Source organism: Barbus barbus (assembly GCF_936440315.1).
Source record: "Barbus barbus genome assembly, chromosome: 48".
In the NCBI taxonomy this organism is placed as follows: domain Eukaryota; kingdom Metazoa; phylum Chordata; class Actinopteri; order Cypriniformes; family Cyprinidae; genus Barbus; species Barbus barbus.
This window is the reverse complement of record NC_136726.1, coordinates 13,111,423-13,126,116: the sequence shown is the minus strand read 5'-3', so window position 1 is coordinate 13,126,116 and position 14,694 is coordinate 13,111,423. Positions and strand designations below refer to the sequence as shown.

At 35.4% G+C, this 14,694-nt stretch overlaps 1 protein-coding gene across 1 annotated transcript in view; it reads left to right on the top strand.

The window, feature by feature from the left end:
• LOC306866880 (polypeptide N-acetylgalactosaminyltransferase 18-like) overlaps positions 1-14,694 on the top strand; it is a 58,964-nt gene that overhangs the window by 25,482 nt on the left and 18,788 nt on the right. The window contains exons 2-6 of the mRNA XM_079412298.1: positions 2,945-3,137; positions 3,897-4,063; positions 6,029-6,212; positions 9,203-9,400; positions 12,526-12,640. Of these exons, the coding sequence (XP_079268424.1) occupies positions 2,945-3,137; positions 3,897-4,063; positions 6,029-6,212; positions 9,203-9,400; positions 12,526-12,640 (857 nt within the window). The remainder of the gene's footprint in view (positions 1-2,944; positions 3,138-3,896; positions 4,064-6,028; positions 6,213-9,202; positions 9,401-12,525; positions 12,641-14,694) is intronic.

The following is a 14,694-nucleotide window of genomic DNA, read 5'->3' as shown; positions in this document are numbered from 1 at the left end:
TGCATAGGATGCAAATTGCATGATGATGGAAAAATGTGTATTTATTCATTCAAAAATAATGATGATAGTGCAAATGTTAAAAGCAACTATAGGGGCTTTATTATTATTTGGGTTTGGGCTATTATGATATAATGTGTGATGCGTGCGTTGGAACCCATAAAGTTTTGTTGTTAAAAATTATTATAAACTTTATTTGACCAAAGAGAAAAACTTCTGAAAGATTAAAAATCTATTTTTACAAATCTTCCTCTTTTTATTCCACACATAAATGGGAACAATATGTCAGCAAGGGTGATGATTTAAATAAGGTGAAAATGAATGGCTAAGTTAATTTTAGCATGTAGTCCCTAACTGTATTTTCATATGTTTAGCTTGTTGCTTAGCACTTCTGCAAGTGATTTAATTATTATGAGAATAAATGCTGATTTCTACTCTACCCAGAGGCACATTCATTTTCAGCCTGTCATTCTCTTCTGGAGAGCAGTAGGTACATCACAGTAGGTGCTATAAGCAAACTTTAAAGCATTCTTCCTTTTGTTCATATCATATGCTGAGAAGGTCCATCTGTAAACTACTTACACTGATCTGTCAGTTTCTGCAGTAATTCAGTCTCTGTTTGGCTCCCTCCTCTTTTTGTCTCGACACAAATCAACAGTGTCAGTAAAACCGCCTTGCTTTTCGTCTGAATCTGAAATCGATTGGAACACAACAACAGAGAGGACACCTATTTAGAGTATTTATTTGCATATCAGTGTGGTCATGTTGAGACTACCTGAATTACATGGTGAACTGAACTTCTAAACACAATAATGGAGGCTTTTTAGGTCTTAAATACTGTTATTCATCTTGCTGTTTGATTTCTAGCCAATGGCCTGTTTTCTCAATGGCTCAGTTTGAATGTAGGCTACTCTGCTGAATACAGCTGGAATGAGGCTAAGCTCTAATTTACCGGGAATGTGATTTTCAAGCCTCGTGACTAGCCTTCAGTCTTGGAAAATAAGTGAAAAAAGTAAGCTACAAATAGAATTTTAAAGATTTGCATCAAGGACTGATTTGTTAATTATTCAGTGATTTTGGATGTGCATTTGAGGCACTGGAAGCCTGAAACAGACTTCTTTTTTTTGTATGATGACAGCCCCTTAAAAGGCATTTCTAGTTCATGAAAGCATTGTCTCCTGGTCTGAAGTTGGTTTCAAACTGTCAGTGTCTGCCGTGGCAAACATGTATTATTCTCCGCAGGCCAGCTCTTTGCAGTGGATGTAATTAAATAACCTCTGCTGTTAATTAGCACTCCTTAATTACGCGCATTGGCCTTTCATCATTCTTTGAGCATTGTCAGGGCACTTTCCCTCTGTTCTGCCTGCGTACTCAGCATTCATAGTTCTGCAACCTGTCATATTTTCTTAATATGTGAATTTGATGTAGTGGAAGGTAGATATTTGCTGCTTAGGCAGCTTGAAGGAGAGTTTGGGTGAGGAGGATTAACTTTCCATAAGACCTTGATGGGATCGCTGACTTGATGAATAGAAGTTAGAGAAGAAATGGACTCATTATTTTAGTAGTAATAGATTCCAAACTGCAGTTGGCTGTCTTTCAGTTCAAAGTACTATGGCATTATACCACGATATAACAATACCGAACAATTCCATATTCATATTTCATGGTACACCCAGGTACTTAAAAAGATGTGGTAAGGCTATGGAACATGTCCAAAAAATATTGAATTACCATGATACATGGTCAAAACCCATGGTGTTACTACATAAAAAAATAAAAAAAGGTAAAACTTTGTCATAGTGTTGTACCTCATATTAGTGTATGGTAAATTTGAGTAAAATTTTATTGCACTAGTATTTAGTTATTGAGACTGAAAGTATTTTTATTGTCATATTTATCATATTTTATATATTTCATATATTTATTATTATTATTACTATTATTTTCATTGTAGTTGTTTAATAATAATATTTGCAATGGTAATTATAAATGTTCCTTATTATTACTACTACAATTTTAATGCTATTGAAAATTAAATATGTATATATAATAACATTATAATTTGAATGTATTATTATTATTATTATTGTTGTTGTTATTGTTTATATCTTTAATACTAGAGTTGTTGTTATTAATTATATTGTTGTTATTGAATAATAACAATAATACTTTATTAATATTAATAATAGTGATATTTATTATAATAGTAATTTCCACTGATTTTATTATGTTTTTATTATTACTTTTAATATAGTATATAAATAATATTGTAAATATTGTTATTGTTATTTAACTACAGCAATAATAGTAATACTAGAAATAATAATTTAATAATAATAATAATAATTATTATTATTATTTACTACTACTACTACTACTATTATTATTTAGTGCTGTTAAATCAATTAATCACGATTAATCGCATACATAATATATGTGTGTGTACTGTGTATATTTATATGTAAATATAAATACAGACACATACATGTATATATTAAAGAAATATATTTAATATGTATTTATATTTATGTATAATACGTCATATAAATATGAATATGTATATACATGTAAATATTTCTTAAATATATGCATGTTTGTGTGTGTATTTATATTTACATATAAATATACACAGTACACACACATATATTATGTAAACAAACTTTTATTTTGGTTACGATTAATTGCAATGAATCGAATTGACGGCACTATTTGTTATTGATGTTAATAACAATATTAGAAGTAATAATAACAGTGATTATTATTAGTGTTAATTATTGTTATTATTAAATTGTTTATAAATTATATTTAGTTTCTTCATTATTTGTTTTCACTAAATCAACATGAGTGAAAATGAGTTTATGTTAAAGGCGTGATGACCATGTTTACCCAGAAGCCCTTGAGCCAACACTTACACTGCTAACACTGTTGTTTTTGTCTGAACTTCCAGAGAAACCGTTGAAAGATGGGGACGACACAGCTGACCAGACCCTCTCAGACTCTCTTTTTGCACACTGGGGTCATGACCTCGGCCCAGAGAGCCGCAAGGTGGCCCTGAAGAAGTTCCAGTACTACGGTTACAATGGCTACCTCAGCGACAGACTCTCTCTAGACAGAGCCATCCCAGACCTCAGGCCCGACGGGTGAAACAATCACTCACCGCCCACCGCCTTCTCCTCTCTCCCTCTTATTAGCATATATATATATATATATACTGTATATATATACACAGCCTTTGTTTTTTTTTAGAAACATTGAATTTCCTTTATCATCATGGTCAAAGTAAACTAAAGGAATCACTTAAAAGAAGACAATATAGGGAAATGTCCTCACAAATCAGTCTCAATCATGTTTTGTTTTGTTTTTTGTTAAAAAAAATTAAATAGTCTCCTGCTCACAATTGTGTCAAAAAAGCCTCAAACAATAGAAACATTTATATATTTTTAAATGTATTGTATATCATGCAATTGTTGGAGAAAATGGAATGATAATTATATATATATATATATATATATAATATTTTACATTCATTATTAATATTTTAATCATTTCTTTTTCTTGCTGTACAATGATAGATCAGTGGTTTAATTTTGCTAATAGCATATCATTTTTTTTTTTTTTTTTGTCTCATCCACGTGGATGTGGTCAAGTGTCAAACTGGAATTAAACACCTCCGGTTATGTGATTGTTCATACCGCCTGTGTAAAATGTTTGTGTGAGATCAAAACAGTCAAAATACATAAGCACCTCCTTTTAGGCTCTTCAAACTGAAATTAAATTCCAGTCACAAGTGTTTCCGATGTGATTAAAGGCAGAACTCAAGAAAATAAAAAATATTTAATCTTGGAAAGACTTCTTTTCCAGGTGTGTGATCCTGTATTTATATTTTTGTTTGTTCACAGATGCAGAAACATCTCGTACCCCTCCAGTTTACCACAAGTCAGCATCATCTTCATCTTTGTGAACGAGGCGCTGTCGGTCATCCTGCGTTCCGTTCATTCGGCGATCCATCGAACGCCCTCCCACTTGCTGAAGGAGATTATCCTTGTGGATGACAACAGCAACAACGGTGAGCGCTTGTTTTTGCCCCAGCGCTGCTATTTTGATTTGCTGGGGGCATACAGGGACTCCTTCAATGGGGATTGACTCTTGTATGACAGATTACGATGAATAATTCATATGAATGTTGATTCATGTGGAAAAAATATTTGAGGTCTATAACATAGGGTATTATGGGCAGCAGATGTACATGTATCCCATATGCACAACTAAATGTTTTATGCTTTGGCATCAGAAGTGTGTCATTTCTCTCGCAAACATTCTGGTCTAGAAGGAGTCAGTTTAATCAAGCAAATTATTTTTCTGAAGAGAAATCTTTTGCATATTATCTGTCCTAAATAGTATGTGAGATGTGTGTAAAATCATAGTGTCTGAAAGGTGCCCAGATGGTGTAATGTTTCTTGTAGATTGCATCCATAAATTCTGCTTTGGCTAATATTTACATTTGTGCAAATACATCATATACTTTATATTAGTCCAAGCATTGCCTGGCAATAAAGAAAAATTAAAATAAATAAATAAAATAATAATTGTTAGTATATACAGTGTATCATGTGCAGTACAGTATAACTGGATTTGTTAACTTAATCCATAGCTGCCTTTCTGTAAAATTCATTTCTGTTTAGTTCTAAGTTCTTCTTTTACATATTGTCATGTCCATAAGGAGTTTCTTCTCAGCTTTGTCGAATTTAACTTGAACATTGAACATTTTAGTAAAACATTTGAACTGAATTACAGTACATTTTTCTGTTCACATGAATAGTAGTTGTAGTAATCGTAGAAAAGGGTGTAAATTAAAAATATATATATATATTTAAAATATATTCATAATAAATAATTGTTGATAATATTGATATTTTACAGATTAAATATTATAATAATATATTAATAATGAATCATATTAAATATAATTTATATATAATATATAATTAATAAAATAAAGTAAACTTTTATATAAAAATAATGAATAAAAAATAAGGTTTTAAAGATTTTATTAAATATTTTTGTTAATATTTATATTTTACAGATAATATTTTAATGTTATGTAATAATATGTTAATGTAGGAAAGGTAATACAAATATATTAAATTATATTAAATTAATATTAAAAATACCAATAAAACATAAAAGTTGTTATTAATATATACAATTTTATTATATAATAATGTCAAATATTTAACCCACACTGTCAGTCAGTAATAAAGGGGAAAGGGAAGTGGTGTGTGGCCAAGTATGGTGACCCACAAGTGAATTTGTGCTCTGCATTTAAGCCATCCAAACCCCTGTGTAGACTGTGGGCTTAAGACTGACTATTTTCTGAAGATAACTACCGGCTCTGTGCAGTAAAGTACACTACTGAGGGGGGTTCATCTCAGGCCGATCAGAAGCTAAAGCTTTTATTTGCTCTCAGTCACCTCTAGAGTATCTGGTTTTTCCAGAATAATGACTTCACAGCGGTTATGCTACAGTGACCTTTTACTCTGCGTGTGTGGGATATAGTAAGGGGGCAGGGCGGTTAACGTGAGGTGCAGAGGTTTGGACGTTTCATTCTCCCACTGACTGACAGTGGCCCCACGTCACACCATCTGGTTGCCATGGTGAGACAGGATGATGGCTTACTCCCTAATAAAAACAAACAGCACAGGAGATAGATGGGAGGGGAGTAATCACCAGCAGACAGAGACTCCAAATATCACAGACCGCTGGCAAATATTAGTGTCTGATGTTCGCAGCGTTTCAGTTCATGTTAGTAATTCCCTGAGAGGTCGAAGGGGGAGTCTATATAAACAAATTTTGATTAGAATGTAATATAAGTCAGGTACATGTGTCACTAGGGTCTCCCCGCTTCATTTCTGGCAAGTACTGAAACTTTCTCAGAGGCCACCAGGGTGATTCTCAAACAGCAGGTATGAATTTTATATTGCATGAAGAGACTCTTTTCAACTAATCCCTCTTATATTCACTTCACTCAAAGCTGAACTGTCAGAGAACCTGCAGAGGTTTGTGGACGAGACCAACCAGCAGCGGCCCGACTTCATTAAAGTGGTTCGGCATGACAAGCAAGAGGGTTTGATTCGCTCTCGGGTCAGCGGCTGGAGGGCTGCGACCGCTCCTGTCGTGGCCCTGTTTGATGCCCATGTTGAGTTCAGCATCGGATGGTCAGTGACACTTGAATTTTCATTTTGCTGCCTGTACTGTACGTAAAGGTGCTAGAAGGTTTTTACTTATGTTTTGTAAACCTTAAATGTATAAACTATTTGCATCAAAATGTTATAATTCGTCTTTTACAGTGTATTTTAAAAAATATTTAAAAATTACTCAAGACTTATAAATATACATTCTGATTTACAATTGACCTTTCAAAGAGCTTGATTGACAGGCGATCTGACCAATCATAACGCCGAATGCACCATCTTGTTCAACAGCTATGGCCAGAAACTAACTAACAACTAACCAGGAGTCGCCAACCACAAATCAAACAGGAGAGTGGATTAACTTCAGTGGACTTAAACTTAAAAATGCTGTGTTTCCTTTGTTAAGATTTAAAGGGAAAAAAATGACCAACCACTATTGATATATTATGATTAAATCTTTCTTGATGTAAATATTTTTATGATACATGATAAATGACGGTAGGTAGATTTCAGAGGTGGAAAGTAACGAATTACATTTACTCGCGTTACTGTAATTGAGTAGCTTTGTGTACTTCTACAATTTTTTAAATCTGTAATTTTACTTTTTAAAACACATTAATTACTGAGTAAAAAATTAAATAAAAAATCGCTCCCTGGAAACTACTGCAGTATATAATGGGCAGGAGAACAAACTGGTGCTAAAATCACAAGAAAGATGCAGACCCAGCTGAAAACCAAGGAAATGAAGTGATCCCCTGGCCATGTTTATTCTCTATTAAAAGGGAAAGGGAAGGGGTGTGTGGCCAAGTATGGTGACCCATACTCGGAATTTGTGGTCTGCATTTAACCCATCCAAGTGTACACACAGCAGTGAACATACACCCGGAGCAGTGGGCAGCCAATGATGCGGCGCCCGGGGGTTATGCAGTGTAAACTGTGTTTGCCTAGGGAGACCAAACTAGCAGCTTATAAAATATCGACATACCCCATCGCAAGCATGTAGAGGTAAGGTAAATACTTACATCGTTGCATTGTTGGTTAAAATGAAGCTTTGGCAGTTTAGCAAAAAGTTTTAGCAAAATGCGCAAATTAGCTAAAAAGACAGTGGTGCAGGGTATGCGATATCGTCTGCGACAATATCGTAATTGTTGTTTTAACTATGTGCGATTTGACATTATCAGTATTTAGCCAAAAACCAAACAAAACACTGCTACAGTGTGTGAAGTCTAGTAGATTAGACTAGTGTGCGCGCGCATTTAGAGTGGGTTCTTTCACTGCGTGATTCTGTTAAAATGCATTTAAAATGATCACAAAATTGAAGATATAGGTGCAGAAAATGTAAACTAAATGATTAGATTAGTATAGATATAACCCTAATTGATTAGACCTAAATGATTAGTATAGATATAACCCTAATTATAGCTGGATCAGATGTGTTTATTTAGGGTTATATCTATACTGTTGTAGGGCTGTGGCCCTCCAGGAACTGAGTTTGACACCCTTGGCCTTTCCCATTTTTGCGTCCCTCCCACTGTTAAAAAGTAACTAAGTAATTTTTACTCTGAGTAAATTTTAATTGAGCTACTTTTTACTTTTACTTGAGTAAAATATTTTCGTACTCTTTCCACCTCTGGTAGATTTCTAGTAGAATGTGAGTTATGAACAAACAAAAATGTTGCAATTACCCTCTATCTTCTCTATATTGTACCTTATTTATAACAGAGAATGTATTTTTATGTTTATTATGAATTAGAATACTGCTATTCAAGTTGAAGCAATTGAATAGAAGACTGGAAACAAGGGCATTTGTTCTTGAAACATTTTTGCAAAAGAAAACTAGTGTAAATTCTTTGTAAATCCATTCTTATACAAATTGCCACATTGAACTGAACAAGACAGTATTCAATGTGGTAAAATGGTTCTATGAACAATTTACACAGAACATGTGTTTCATGATTGAGACCCAAGGTTCTGAAGAAATCTCATTTGTATGTCCTCTTACAGCCTATTTGAAATGACTAAACAGCATGGGAATGCAAAATATAAAGTTCTGCAACACAACAATTTGCAGAGTTTTCTGAAAATGCCATTCTCTGTTGAGACATTCAAACAAATAGAAAACCGATCTAGCCTCCAAATAAAAAACTATTACTGCAGCGAAGCTAGACATGCGTCATTTTATTTCAAATCTAGCTGTGCTGCCTTTTTCATTCTGAGAATTCAGATTTGTTGTAAATAGGTCTTCTGCGTGATGTTCATTGTATGTATAGAGTGATGTAACTTTTACCTTCATTGCTCTTTTGACCCCAATACAAATTAATTCAAATACCTGCTTGTTTAACAAATCACATGTTAAACAAGTGTAACTGTTAAAATGTAGGAGACCTACAGTACATGTGGATGGAAATGTGTGTTCTTCCCTGTGGGTGTGAGGGCAGGAATATGAGCAGAAGTGCCTGTCTGCTGCAATTACAGTGCTAGGCACAGCTGTCAACTTACAACCTGTTAATTATTCTCTGTGCAACATGAGAAAAACACCTCTAAAGGGCTTGGATGGAGTCCAAGTCTATCTTATGCACGTCGTCAGCTTATTCCTGCTCTCAATTCATGCTGCGTTCTATCAGTTCATGGATGCATCTGGAAGTTTCTCTAGGGTTTGATGCCGTTTTTACAGCTGGATAGCACAGCTTTTAGCTAGCCCGAGGCTACATTCTGAGATCAAATGCAGCGCTAATGCCTGTCTTCACAACTTTGAGATGGTCTTTTAAAGTAGCGTTATCTCCCACAATGACATTTTAAGTTTTAGATCGATGGGTTCTGAGAAGTTATTGCCCACCAAAGTGAAAACTACTATCAGCTTTAATAATCAAGTGTGAAATCGCCTTTCGCTTGGGAGGGACTACATTAAACATTGTACTCTGGGTTTTCGGAGCTCTCAAGAGACAAATTAGATATACCCATCCTAAAACTACTGCCCGTGAACTTAAAGCATGTTCTATTTCTATTGATCCAAGGGCTGAACCAATCCTTCACAGAATCAAAGAGGACGGAACCCGGGTCATCTCGCCGTCATTCGACAACATCAAATACGACACGTTTGAGATCGAAGAGTACCCCCTCTCAGCTCAAGGGTTCGACTGGGAACTTTGGTGCCGCTATCTAAACCCTCCCAAATCCTGGTGGACACAGAAGAATCAAACTGCACCAATCAGGTAATCATGATGTGACCAGCATCACCTCAGTGTTTTACAAAAAACACAAAGGACCTTTTTTGACAAATACAGAATTCCCTTACAGTGAACTACATTTGCTAAGCAATAACCAAAATATCTGATTTGCTTTTCTCTCTTTTCTCGATGAAAATTATTAAGTAACATGAATAGATATCTTTAATTACATGTTGGAATATTACTGTGTGGGATAACACATAGGACATATGCAGGTCCTAAACTTAAAATATACATCACAGTAACAGTTCCTGGTTCATTTCGATTAAGGCATAACCGTACACTGACTCATGATTCAGTGAGGGAGTCAGTTTTGAACAGCTCTGATTCACTGAGTGAGTCTGATTCAAATCGCTAGCTCAATTCAAGAATGGTTCTTGAATCTTACTGACTGGCTTACTTGAAAAAAATGATTCTTAAGGATCATTTGACAGTGAATTGCACAGTCTGGTTTGCAGTGCGTTCGTTGTCATGTGCAGGAAAAACTGGCGTGCTGTCTAAACTGACTTAGGATGTAACTAACACCACATTGCGAGATAATATCTGATGAAACCGCATTCACAAGCAAGTTCAAGGCTGATTTATGAATCTTTTTGATTGACTCACTGAAAATTAACCATTTCTTAATAATCATTTGATGGTTTGCAGTTTCTTCATTGTCATGTGCTGGAAAAACCAGCATGCAGTCCAAACTGACTAAAGAAGTAACTAGCACCACATTGTGTAAAGATAGCTGATGAAGCTGCATTCACAAGCAAGCTGGAGACTGATTCATGAATCTTTTTGATTGACTCGTTTTGATTGAGGGGAAGTCGTGGCCTAATGGTTAGAGAGTCGGACTCGTAATCCAAAGGTTGCGGGTTCGAGTCTCGGGCCGGCAGGGATTGTAGGTGGGGGGAGTGAATGTACAACGCTCTCTCCAACCTCAATACCACGACTGAGGTGCCCTTGAGCATAAAATGGCTGCCCACTGCTCCGGGTGTATGTTCACGGTGTGTGTGTGTTCACTGCTGTGTGTGTGCACGTTGGATGGGTTAAATGCAGAGCACGAATTCTGAGTATGGGTCACCATACTTGGCTGAATGTCACTTCACTTCACTTTAAAAAGAACTGTTTCTTAATCATTTGGCAGCAAATCAGACATTTCAGCTTGTAATGTGTTCTGTTCAAGTGCAGGAATCACCGGCGCGCTTAGGAAGTAACCTCCACTTTGCGAAAAGATATCCGATGAAACTGCATTCACAAATGAGTGTATGATTGATACATTGATACTAACGTTCTTCAAACAATGAATGGAGAACGTTGAATGCCAGCTTTTTCTTTTTATTTCGTTTTTCCCAAGCCAGTAAAGTGCAGAGTGATCACAGGTGCAAAAACAAAACAAATTCCATAGGGGAAAACCCCTAAAGCAGAACAAAAAAAACCAACAACTTCAAAGTACAAAATCAAACAAACCAACAAAAAATAACCTTAGTTTAAGTATTACAATAATTCAATCAGAGTACTCCTTTAAAGCTACTGCACTCACTGCACACAGGTCCAAAAGACTCCCTGACTGCTTCATTACATGAGAATTTATACTCATGGGTTCAACCATTTCTCAGAAGCTGTAATATGTAATAACAGGGGTGGTGATGGCGCAGTGGATAAGACACATGCCTTTGGTGTGAGAGACCCGGGTTCGAATCCACTGTGAGACACCAATGTGTCCCTGAGCAAGACACTTAACCCCTAGTTGCTCCAGAGGCGTGCGACCTCTGACATATATAGCAATTGTAAGTCAGCTAAATGAATAAATGTAAATGTAATATCACATGACAATAATATGAAGTAATATCACATAAAAAGGAGTAAAAATCGAATAACACCATTTCCTTCAATACCCCAATATCAATAGCATAATATACCATAACTTCAATTCAGCAATAATCATAGAAAGTCAAATGCAAGAACTCATAAAACAGTTTCCACCCCTTTCCACTCATACTTGGTATCTCCCACTCCCCATGATGCCACACAACAAAGGTATATAAAGACTGACAAAAGACCTTTTGGGTCTTTTTCTCAGTTCAAGATGGCCACCACCACAAATGCAAGAAAAACTCAAATGTCCAACAGTCCCAGTTTCCAGATGGCCAGTCTGAACACAACAGTCCAGTTGCAAACGTGTGTGTGTGTGTGTGTGTGTGTGTGTGTGTGTGTGCATGTTTATGTGGTTTATGAGGACACAAATTTGTATAATGACGTGGGTATGACAGAGGTATTACAATATTAAGGTGGGTTATGAGGACACTGCCTATGTCCCCGTAATTCAAAAGGCTTAAAAAACATACTAAATGGTGTTTTTTTTTATCTAAAAATGCACAAAGCCTCCTGTGAGGGCTAAGTTTAGGTGTAGGGTTGGTGTAGGGCAATAGCACACACAGTTTGTTAAGTATAAAAAACATTACGCCTATGGAGAGTCCCCATAAACCACAAAAACCAACATGTGTGTGTGTGTGTGTGTGTGTGTGTGTGTTCTCCATCTCTTCACCTCGCTGACACATCAAGGTAAATAAAGAATTTTTCAAACCCAAGTATGTGTTCATGTCTTAATACCAAAAGGGGCTAGGCAGAGGGCAGCTCTGTGACACGCATGAACAAAATATAAACAAATAAATGTGAAACGTTAATGTAGGGAAAACGTAGAACATGTATATTAATAAAACGCAAAAATATAATATAGAAAGAATACATAAATAATTATAAATATTTAAAACAGGAACAGAATGAACGAAGGAATTCATAAAAAAATTTAAATAAAAAAGAAAGGTGATTTTCTTTTAAATATTTACAAAATACACAATGAACTAATAGATTTACTGTAAAACAATCTAAGCCATGGGGTGACACACTGCTGTATTGTAAGTGTACTTTTTGTCGCATTTGCAACTATTTAGAGCCCTGACAGATACAAATTAGTATCATTGCCTTCTTAATAACTTGTGTCCTTTGTGTTAAATGACTCAAGAAACTGTTTCAGCCTGTATACAATATTATTAATGTAGTAAAATACATTCTTGTAAGTCATTTCACCTCATTTTTGCCATGTGTATCTCCTCTCTCAATAGGAGCCCCGCTCTGATCGGCTGCTTTGTAGTGGATCGGGAGTATTTTGAGGAGATTGGTCTGCTGGATGAAGGGATGGAAGTTTATGGAGGTGAAAACGTGGAGCTGGGGATCAGGGTAAGAGATATTCATACTGCCGACGAGAGTTTTGAAAGTGCAGCAGGAGACAGGATATCTGGAGTTTGAGCAGACGTGCAGACGCGTCAATGAATAATGCTGTTTCATTTGATGAAAAGATGCTTTATGCAAGTTGTTCTTTGAGGGCAGATGGATATATGGAGGTTTGAAGCCTCTGGTTACAGATAGACCTGTGTGTGTGTGTGTGTGTGTGTGTGTCATCATCACACACAATTAAAGCAGAGTTCTCTGCGCCTCACTAATGATAACCTGCCAAACATACTTCTCGCTCCAAACTGGCGGGGTCCTAACCTCTCACTATTACACATGTACAGAGCCCCATCGAGACCTCTGCCGACTCCCATCAGACCCAGCAGCCCTGTAATTAGCCTCCGCAGCCAGAATGCAAGCCCAGGCTGTGAATGGAGCTCGCTACAGCAGATAGACGGTCACTTGCTCTCACTGTGATTTGGCCAAGCAAAGCTGCAATCACTCCACGCAGGGTGCACCTCGACAATACCGAGCAGATCAAACCCTCCATTACACGCACAGATTTTTTTTTCTTCTGTTTAATCACTAAGGGTCTCAATGAGGAGAGAGGAAATGAAAATGTCTCAGGAAGTGGCAGGCACCATGTGTGCGGTGGGATTTGTTACTGCGTGGAGATAATGGCCCTCAACATCTGTTCATACAGCTGTGTCTCTGCTGCCTAATTCCACACTCTCACCTTCTGAGCTCCTTTGTGCCCCCGAATCTCCAAATGCAACATCGCACAAATGTTGCAATCCTGCAGATGTTGCCAAAAAGGGAAGAAAACAAAGTGCAAAGTTTGTCAATCTTTCTGCAGCAGGGTTTTGGAGGTCTGTAGCTCAGGCATGATATTAAGATACATTTTCGTTGTCATTTGGTTGCATTTGTAGTCAACAGAAGCTATATGCTCTGCAACCAAATAAATAAATATTTTTTTCTTGAATTAGAGTGAAAATACCTAAAACCAAAAATTATTATTACTAAAACTAAAATAAAAGAAAATAACAAAAAATATAATAAAATGCCTAACTACATAATACTATTATTGTAAAAAATTACAACAATATAAAATAGAAATAAATACATTTATACATTTAAAATTTTAATTAAAGCAATAAGTAAACAATAAATAAACAATTATCTCCTGGCCAGAGGAGAACTGACCCCCCAAGCCTGGTTTCTTCCAAGGTTTTTTTTCTCCATTCTTTTACAGAGGGAGTTTTGGTTCCTTGCCGCTGTCGCCTCTGGCTTGCTCAGTTGGGGACACTTAATTTCTGGTGATTATCGTCAATTTGATTTTGAATTCATCTCTGAACTCAATAATGAAATGCATGAACTGAAAATTGAGTGTTTAATCTTATTTTTATACATTACTGACACTCTATCCTCCAATTTGATACTGTTAAGTGCTTTGACGCAATCTGTATTGTTAAAAGCGCTATATAAATAAAGGTGACTTGACTATTATTAATTCATTTTTATATACATTTTAATACATTTTATTGATGCATATATTTTATTAACCTTTTATACATTTTTTAAACAATAAATGATGATTTTTCTAGTAAATTTTATTTCTCAGATGTTTAACTATCTTTGCAAAACAAAAATCCAACGTGATTGATTGATCTATTGATTGATTGAATTTTGCATTGTAGATATTTTACATTTTCGTAGTATTTTTTGGTGACAAGATCTTTAATGACTAATTAATTAACGACTATTTAGATCTCTGAAAAAAATTGTAATCAGTATTTTATCTTGTTGACAGTGAACATACCTAAAACAGATCAAATGAATTGAGAAGATCTTATTTTTAAGACTTTATATTCAGATTTATTATTCATTTGTAAAATGTTTTTATCCAATGTAACTTACTTGCTTTTTGCCAGTGGTGTAAGACAAATGTGTAAGATTTTTTTTTTTGTTAATTTGCATTTTTGCTTTTTAAAGTAAAACCTATTTTAAATATTACAATGCTATAATAATGTAATATAATAATAATCATCATCATCATGACAAAT